The sequence below is a fragment of the Helobdella robusta genome, assembly GCF_000326865.2.
Source record: "Helobdella robusta unplaced genomic scaffold HELROscaffold_34, whole genome shotgun sequence".
NCBI lineage: Eukaryota > Metazoa > Annelida > Clitellata > Rhynchobdellida > Glossiphoniidae > Helobdella > Helobdella robusta.
The window spans coordinates 210,986-221,173 of record NW_008704659.1 but is presented as its reverse complement, the minus strand read 5'-3'; the positions used below and the strand labels follow the sequence as shown (position 1 = coordinate 221,173).

General features: G+C 31.8%; 2 protein-coding genes across 2 annotated transcripts in view; one reads left to right on the top strand and one right to left on the bottom strand.

The window, feature by feature from the left end:
• Positions 1–4,767: 4,767 nt before the first annotated feature.
• On the top strand, positions 4,768–7,394 carry HELRODRAFT_82787 (hypothetical protein; the record flags this gene model as incomplete). The annotated part of the gene is made up of 8 exons (XM_009022942.1): positions 4,768–4,835; positions 5,039–5,148; positions 5,259–5,420; positions 5,719–5,876; positions 6,028–6,160; positions 6,532–6,636; positions 6,954–7,020; positions 7,187–7,394. 8 exons carry the CDS (start codon positions 4,768–4,770, stop codon positions 7,392–7,394), a joined length of 1,011 nt encoding a protein of 336 aa, XP_009021190.1.
• A 1,803-nt stretch (positions 7,395–9,197) lies between these two features.
• The window catches only part of HELRODRAFT_82977 (hypothetical protein), a gene marked incomplete at both ends in the record, with an annotated part of 4,060 nt that continues 3,069 nt past the window's right edge, over positions 9,198–10,188 (bottom strand). The window contains 2 exons of the mRNA XM_009022941.1: positions 9,198–9,513; positions 9,700–10,024. Coding sequence (XP_009021189.1) covers positions 9,198–9,513; positions 9,700–10,024 — 641 coding nt within the window. The remainder of the gene's footprint in view (positions 9,514–9,699; positions 10,025–10,188) is intronic.

Here is a 10,188-nt window from a genome sequence, read left to right as displayed (position 1 = left end):
ATCAAGTGGGCCAGAAGAACAGATTAAGCTGTTGGAAGATAGCAAATATACCAAGGTGTCGATGAAAAATAATTAATTCTTAATTATCGTTTATTATAGTTGTAATTTTAGATATGACTTACGTGAGTGTGTTGTGTACGTGTGTGTGTGTGCGTTCGTGTGTATCTGTGCGTGTGTGTGTGTTTGTGTGCGTGTGTGTGTGTGGTTAATAAAACGTAAATTACTATTTGGCAAGTTTTGAGACGTTCGACTGGTTTTATGAGAAATATGTCTAGTCTACTCTAATTATTTACTCAAACCAGATGACAGTTATAAGGATGCTGTCCATAATAAAAGATTACCATCGGGATTTTTTTCTTGCGTTTCGCTGCCTCCATGTGCTCACCTGCTCACTTCCACAGCATCCGCTCGGAAAATTGGTTGGTTGGCTGGTTGGTTGATTGATTGGTTTGTTGGTTGGTTTGTTGGTTGTTTGGTTGGTTGATTGGTTGATTAGTTGGTTGGGTGTTTGGTTGATTGGTTAGTTGGTTAAATGATTGGTTAGTTGGTTGGTTGGATGGATGATTGGTTGGTCTTATGAATGAATTGAAAAATGACAAATGAATAAAACGAGCTAATTAATGAATGAACGATTAGCTAGATTAATGGAAGAATGAACGAAAAAATGGGTGAAAGTGAAGGAAAGAAAAAAAAAGAAGGAATGAATGATTGATTGAGTGCTAAACCGATTAACGATTCATTCATCAGCCCAGAGAATTATACAGCATGTGTCTACAAAGTTCCATTTGCAACACGTCTGCATACAGGCAGGCAATTCTCCTCATCAAGTGAGTATCCCACTAATTTCAATTTTTTGAATGTTAATATTTAACTAATTTCAACGTTTATTCGTTACATTTAACTAATCTTAAGTTCTGAAGTTAACATTTAAGTCATTTGAAATTATATTTTTTAATATTTAACTAATTTAAGTCTCTATTGTTTAATATTTAGTTAATTTAAGCTCCTTTTTCTTAACATTCAACTAATTCCGATTTTTATTTCGAATATCCAACTAATTTCAAATTTCAACATAATTCTTTCAGATCATTTTCATTGGATGAAATGCTGAACAGTCTTTATAAAGTTAAAGAAATCGTTGATAATGTATCATCATCATCAGCATTACCACAATCATCATCAGCATCATCGTCGTTGCCTGGTTCGAAATTCTTATGGGAAAATATTTCAAAGACATTAGACAGTTTTATCGATAGACTTGTTAAGCAGCAAGGTTTAAAATGGAAACATTTTTTGTGTTTGACGAATGTGTGCGTGTGTGTGTGTTTGTGTGCGTGTGTGTGTGTGTGTGTGTATGAACGTGATCGTTGATTATTCAGTTTTTTTTACTCAACTACATACATCTAACTAATCTCGATTCAACGTATCATTTGTGTGCGGGCTATTGTTATGTTGTTTCAAAAGAACCTTTCTTATTTATTCGATTTCCAACTGCTAAATACATTTATCTAATCTTGTTTCAATTACTTAATTAATTAATAATTTAATTGATTGATCGATTTATTGATTCATTCATTCATTCATCCATTCATCCATTCATTCATTCATCCATTCATTCATTCATTCATTCATTCATTCATTCATTCATTCATTTTTATTTGTAGGCAATGAAAACTATAATGCAGAAGACGATAGTAACAATGATGATAATAATAATAATAGTAATAATAACAATAATAATAATAGTAATAATAATAATAATCCCTTGACGATGGAAAAGATGGATATGATGACATTGAGAAGAGTTAATTTTATTTTCTGTGAATTTTTTATTGGTTGATTAATTGGTTTGCTGATTGATTGGTTGGTTGATTGATTGATTGATTGATTGATTGATTGATTGATTGATTGATTGATTGATTGATTGATTGATTGATTGATTGATTGATTGATTGATTGATTGATTGATTGATTGATTGATTGATTGACTAGTTTAGCATAATTTGGTCCTTTGATATGTTGGTTGGCTGGCTGGTTGGTTGATTGAAGGAATGATTGACGAATCGGTCGATCAATCAATCAATTAATTGATTAATTAGATTAATTATTAAAAATATTCTATATTATATTTTGATTATATTTTATTATAATATTAATTATATCTTTTCTTATTTTTCTTGAAAAGGTCCTAAAGAGAAATAACAGTGAAGAGAATCGTAATATGAGCCAATATGAGCAGATGAAAGATCATATCGCCATCTATCTGGATGACATCTTCAAGTCCGAAATTATAATAATATTTATATTATTAATTATAATTATTATTAATTATAATTATTATTAATTCAAATTATTATTAATCATAATAATAATTATTATTATTAAAATATAATATACAGGTGTACACATCGTACTTACACGTATGCCCAAATACATACAATCATACGCAAACATACATGCATTATGTGTGTATGTGTGTACGTTAATTTACCGAAATATACAATACTATAAAAAGGTACACACACACACACACACATATACACACACACGTACACAAATCAATTTCAACTACTACAAAGTGTTAAACACACACACACGTACACATGTACACAGATCAATTTCAACTACTACAAAGTGTTAAACACACACACACATACACACACAAGAACTGCAAACATATGAAAGGAGGAGTTGAATTGATTTTAAAGATCGTGTTTTGTGGAGGTCGATAGTCGCCAAGCCAATGAGAAAGAAGAAGACACATGGAGATAGAGAAAAGACACACAGTTTATCGTTATCTATTTTTATCATTCACCAGGAAGTACCTACAATGTCCCCGCAGTTTCCCACTATACGAGTGTCTGTACTTCAGGAACGTTGGCTTCCTCAAGGAAAGAATTCTACCCTCGCCTAGGTCAGCCACGCAAATGGCCCTCAATAACCCATACTTGTATCTGCAGGTATTGTAAATGATAATCTCTTGTTATATATATATATATTTTTTTATGGTATCTTTTATAGATTTGTCGTCTTCTCTGGTGGCGTTTCAAATAGTTACATAGAGAATAATAATTACAGTGGTGATAATTATTTCAAAATAATATTGATTATAATAATACTAATAATTATACTTATAATTAATTATAATAATAATTATAATAATAATTATGACTGGAGAATGAGGACTTGCTGACAACGAGCGGTCAGATAAGCGCTGACCTACCGGACATTTCTGTAATGTACAAACTCTACCTTGAGTGCGGAAAACTCATCAACCTTTACGACTGGCTTCAGGTTAATTATTTATTTAAATGAATAAATAAATACATAATTATTTATTTATTTCAATTGTCTGGTTGGTTGGTTGGTCGGTTTATTGATTGGCTGATTGGTTGGTCGGTTTATTGATTCGTTGGTTGGCCGATTTATTGATTGGTTGGTTGGTCGATTTATTGATTGGCTGATTGGTTGGTCGATTTATTGATTGGCTGATTGGTTGGTTGGTCGATTTATTGATTGGCTAATTGATTGGTTGAGTATTTTTTTATTTTATTTTAGGCTTTCAACACCATTGTGAAGTCAGACGGAGATGACGACGAAAATGACGTGGACAAAACTACACAGTAAATAACGGAAATACATTTAATATCTTAGAAGATATGTTATATATATATATATATATATATATATATATATATATATATATATAAATTTTTCTATATTATTACTTATGTTTTGTTGAAAAATATATAAAAAAATATATATATAAATTTTTCTATATTATTACTTATGTTTTGTTGAAAAATAATAATTAAATTGGAGAAAAATACCAATTATTTTTCAGGAATATATCAAATTTAATTGTAATTTAATTTATTTGCAGTTAAGATTAACTTTTAAAAAAATATTTTCTCCCAGGGCTCGTTTCATTCGCGCCGTTTCCGAGCTCCAATTTTTGGGTTTTATCAAGCCGACACGCCGAAAAACTGATCACGTGGCTAAATTGACTTGGGGCTCTTGTTGAATGACTTAATTAACTTATTAATTAATTAATTAATTTAATTAATTAATTAGTCTAATAAAGCTAGTAACGATAATTCAGATGACGTGAACTTGATTATTTATATGTTTTACTATACTATTATCTATTTGTTCGCACTTAGTTACTTCATTTTAAAAATATTAAATAAACTCAGTTTTTATGTTACATATGTAACTCAATTTCATTGTTCATTACTCAGTTTGATATCTCCATAGTCGTCTTGTATGTATTCAGAATATATAAACGTTATATATATATGTCTGTGTGTGTGTTGGTAATAGACCATAAATAAATTATATTATACATAAATATATATATGTGTGTGTATATATGTTTTTCTGCCTGTGTGTGTGTGTTTATGTTTTTGTTCTTCGGGTTCACAGGCCACAAAATTTTCTCAATTCACTCCAAAATTATCGTTAATAAATCAAATTCTGATCAATATCAGAAAGTAGTTGCCTGTCTTTTCTAACCTGTCTTTTCGTTCAAACTTCGGATAGATTAGTGTTGTATAATTGTATATATATATGTATATATACAGTATATATATTTATATGTATATATATAATATATATAGTTTTGTTTACGTTGCTAGGAAACCGTTTTAAAATGTTTAAACTTGGAGATTTAAACTTTTAGACTTTATTTCACTTATTTTTCTAAATTCTCTAACAGTCTGATTAATGATTAGTGATTGATAAAAGATTGATTAGTGAATTTTCGAAATGGGTTGGGACTATTATAGGATACTGGAAATTGCCCCGAACTCCACCGATGCTGATATCAATAAGGCGTTAGTTACCTTGTTTAAAAGTCAAATTTCAATTATATTTCACTTAATTCTTTCATTTTATTGTACATTTAAATGTATTTACGTCATTTTTATAACTTCTAGCTATGTTATTTTGTTATTTTTAATTAAATTCAAGATCTAATTCATGATTTAATCTAGTTTTTTTTAGTATAAAATAAAAAGAATCAAATTTTGTTTGTAAGTTTTAGGAAGTTGGCCCTAAGATACCACTCGAAGAAGCGATCAGCCGGCGACGAAATCGCTGCCGAGAAATTTTTCCTCATCTGCGAGGCTTATGACGTTCTCAGTGACGGTATCTGGCAAATTAAAACTTCCTAAATCATTCTCACTAAAAAATGTTCATATTTTCTAATTAGTTCTTAGATTTATTTATTATAAACTAGTCAATTTATCACTCGAAAGAATGTAAAAGAGCGACTTATGATCAGTTTGGTGAGGAGGGCTTGAAACGTGGAGTCCCTACTGGATCACAGGGCTCTGGGGCCTGGACCCAGGGTTATTCATTTCATGGAGACGTCAAAAGAGTTTTTAGAGAGTTTTTTGGCGGAGACAACCCTTACAAAGGTCAAAATTTTTATATTATTTTCATATTTGGTTAAATTTTCCATATAAAAATTACTTCTTAAATCGCAGTAAGCATTTAGCTGTGATAACGCGAGAATTTTTTTTCGCAGTAATTGAACTAAGACATTTAAACTTAACATTGGCATCATTGCCGCCTTGCTCCTAATAAAATGTGTAAATTTATTTAGAAATATGAATAGACAATAACTGCAATATACAATTCAACTACAGAGAAATATGATTAGATGGAATGACATTTTGAGTGTTTTTTCTGAAACGTTTTAAAATGCTCTTGCAGAATATTACGACAGGATTGACGGGGACTTGAGTATGGGATTCGGAGGATTGAAAGGGATCGGGGCTAAAAAACAGGACCCCCCCGATGAGAAAATATTATGGCTGGATCTAAGTGAGGTCTTTCACGGTTGCACTAAAAAAATGAAAATAATGAAAAAGGTTGATTTCAATTTTTGTATAAATGATTGGTCGGTTAGTCAGTCAATCAATCGATCAATCAATCAATCAACCAACCAACCAACCAATTGTTTGGTCTACCAACTGTCCAACCAATCAACCAGCCAACCAAACAATCAATACAAATTATTAGGTGCTAAATAAAGACGAACGAACGACATCTGTGCAAGAGAAAATTTTAACGATAACTGTAAAGAGGGGCTGGAAGGAGGGGACGAGAATAACTTTTCCACAAGAGGGCGATCAAAGTCCAAATAATATTCCTGGTTCAGTAAATTAAATTATTATATTAATAATTTTCGTTAATCACAATCACTCACACACATTCACAGACACACACAAACACTAACATATATATTATTATTATAATTAATGAAACATTTATAAGCGCTAATTAAAATCAAAAAGTTCTCAAAAGCGCTATCTATAAACAAACAAAGTCAAAAAAGAAAAAAAGTACAGTCAATGGCGGTAGTAACAAACAAATAATTATTCACTTAACAACAAAATCAAAGCGAAAATAAGTAAGTTTATATATTATAAAAGTATATATATTCGTAAGTAATATATATACACACATACACGTACACACTTCTACAAACACACACACACACACACAACGTACACATACAAACAGCTGACGTCATCTTCATCCTAAGGGACAAACCACACCCCAACTACAGACGAGAGGGCTACGACCTTATATACACGACACCTATAACACTGCACCATGCCCTTACAGGTAAAAATTATTCCACTTTCATAATTACTATAATAATAATTATAGTATAATTAATAAAAATATAAAAATAATGTATTAATATTCTTCTTAAATCTCAGAGGTATCAGTATCATATACGCGCGTATCTACCCCTTAACCACTAGCAATAATTAGAGCAGGATTAACTAAAATAATAATTATTGTTATTCTATTATGAAATTATATATATATATATTATTCTATTATGAAATTATATATATATATTATTCTATTATGAAATTATATATATATATATATATATATATATATATATATATATATGCATAATATTCTGACAGGCACTACCTTAGATATAAATACAGTTGACGACAGAATTCTGCACATTCCACTGACTGACATCATCAAGTAATTTCTTTTTCGCATTTATTATCTTTTTTATTTATTTTTACCGCCATTTTTATTATTACTAGAATGGAACAACAATGACAACATCAATAATAATAATAATAAGTGGTACCTCTAAAGCAAGTGCAAAAGAGAGAATGACCTTTTGACTTTTAACCCTCTGCAGACCGGGCTACACGAGGACAGTGATAGGGGAGGGCATGCCCCTACCGAACGACCCCTCAAAGAAGGGGGATATGATCATACACTTCAACATAGAATTCCCCACATCCCTATCTTCGGAGAAAAAACAACTGATCAGGTTCGCTCTGCCTAAACATCTCTTGAAGACTGATGCCGGTGCCGATGACGAAGAAACGGCCAGCGAACGTTAGGGAAGATGGCGACCATAGACGATATATATATATATGTATAGAGAGAGAGAGAGACGAGAGAGGGAGAGACATATAAGGTGTTTATCTATAACATATATGTATTTATCATATTACACACACATACAGGCAGTATGTACATTCATGATATGTATTCATGATAAACAATTCGGGACCCTTACTGCTGTTATACATATATATATATATATATATATATATATATATATATATATATATATATATATATATAGAAACTACTAGTTAAGTATTTTTTATAAGCTTCAATAAAATGATTCGGACGTGATAAAGTGCGATTTATATTATAAATTTCTATGTATTTTGCTGTTTTAAAAAATAAAAGGTTCGAATTAGATTGTAGACATTTTATTCAAAAGCTTTTATCGTTATCATTTTATCTATACAATTACTAATAAACAAATACTTTACTTAAAATCAAATATAAATTGGAAAATACAAACTTTCAAAAAAGCAACAAAATTTAAAAATAATTTAAATGTCAGAAGCTGAGCTAAATATATGGTATTTCAAAAGGTTTCATATAAAAAAGGAATGCAGATAAAAATGGAAATCGAAACTGAAACCAATAATAAAGATAAACAAACGAATGAATGCATGCATGAATGAATTAAATGAATTAAGTTAAAAACGGAAATCGAAAGTGGAACCATCAAACGACTTAATTAAAACGCACGTACAGGTTTTTTTAATTGTGGCAAATAAATGAACACAGATAAAAATGTAAATCGAAACTGAAACCAAAAAATAAATAAAATGCATATAAAAATTGTAAATGTGGCAAATAAATGCATGCATGCATGAACGAATAAATGAATGAATAAATAAGTGGTTTGTATAAAAGCAAAAAAGTCGATTGCATAATATCAACATCATTATTAAAACGCATCCTATTAAATTAAAACTCTATAATTAAATGAAATTAAATTTAAAAAATAATTAAATAACCAATAATTCTATTACTTTGAGCATTTTCTAAGTTTATTTCGAGAATTTCGATTTTTTATTCGAGTGCCTGTGCTCGTATTTGTGTTTGTAAAGTTGGGTTTGAGATTCCATAAAATCCTCCAAAAAATACTTCAACTGTTGATCTAATTCACTTTCATCATCAACATCCTCCTCACCATTATTACCATCATCTGCATCAACATCGTCAGCTCCTCCACCGTTACCAAGAGTGAATAAATTATTATCATCAGCCCAATCAGCACCATCATTACGATTGTGATAACCATTGTCGTTATAATCAAAGCCTCCATCACTTTCCGACCTCCAGATGGAATAGGCTTTCCTTAGTTTGCTGCTCAAATAGCCGTAAGCACTGCTAGGTAGAGTGGTGAAGAGAGATGAAGGTGACGAGGTAGATGATGATAACTCGAAACCGGTCCCGACATCAACATCCTCATTCTTATTATTATCATCTATATTATAATTATTATTTTTATTATAGTTATAATTTTTTGATTCTCTTTCTAACTCTCTCCTCTTAGCCTCAAGTCTGGTTCCTTTAGCTTTTCCGTCAGCACTGTGAACGATTCCATCCGACCCGATCCACTTTTTGTGATTTTTCAACTCCCCCTCAACGCCGTACAATATCAACGACCACTTCAACAGCATACCAACCTGCACTTTTCCAGAATTATCATCGTGATCATCATTATTATTACTATTATTATTGTTATGGCCGTCAGGATCATTATCATTACCACCCTCATCTTCACCATCATCATAGGAGTTGTTGATACTGTTGACCATATTTTCCCTTAGACCTGAGTTATCCTTGATAGTTAGGGTCCAATTTCCGGATGGATTCTCACCCCAGCTATGAACAGTCATGAAGACAAAATCGATGCCATTCCCGGATCTATCTAAAGGCCGAACTTTCAGAATGTTCGACGTGGTTTCCTGGGGACTGGTTAGCGAAATAGTGACGTCACCTCTCCTTCGATGTACTAATTTTATGTGGATTTGAACGTGCTCCAAGTGGTCGATGGCCGACGCGCGGCTGCGGTTGTTGTGGTTGCAGTCGGAGCTCGTGGAGGTAGTTGAGAGGACTTCTGTTATTGTTGAGTCTTTATAGAGAATTCTGTGAAATGGTATGTTGTTTGAAATGTATGTATGTTGTTTGTTTTGTAAGTGTGTGTGTGTGTGTGTGTGTGTGTGTGTGTGTGTGTGTGGTGTGTGTAACAGATGTAGTCTAGTGTATAGTTGGAGATCAATATTTTGGTGTTATTAGCTCAAATTTTAAAGTGATTGATTGATTGCGTCATACCTGGTAGGCCCTTGTGATTTAACGACACACTTCAGCTGTTCCTGAATCCCGATCCAGTTTTCCGCGGCCTCAACCATCCTACCACAATCCAGCACTCCGAATCCGAACCTGTGGTTGACGTGGTAGCCGGCCGCGTTAACCTTCCAACCGTCTTCCTTCTCACTTGGGATGACCGATGTCTCAACGACTAGATGCTGGACGTCTCGCCACGTCAGGTTGGCACTGATGTGGGTGTTTTTTTTTCTTTTGTCGTTAAGATTAGGGAAAGAGAAATGAAAACAGCATTGAAATAATGAAAGCCAAATTATTTTTACGCGATAATATACTGAATTGTAAAAGTAGGTAGGATGTTGATTTGATATGAATGAGTAGCAGCTCATTACAAGCAGTTTCTAACACCATCAGTTTAATAAAAAACTTCAAAAACAAACAAAAATTAAAAAGGCATAATCAAAAAAAATGACAATCCCAAAAAAATTTGCTACTGCA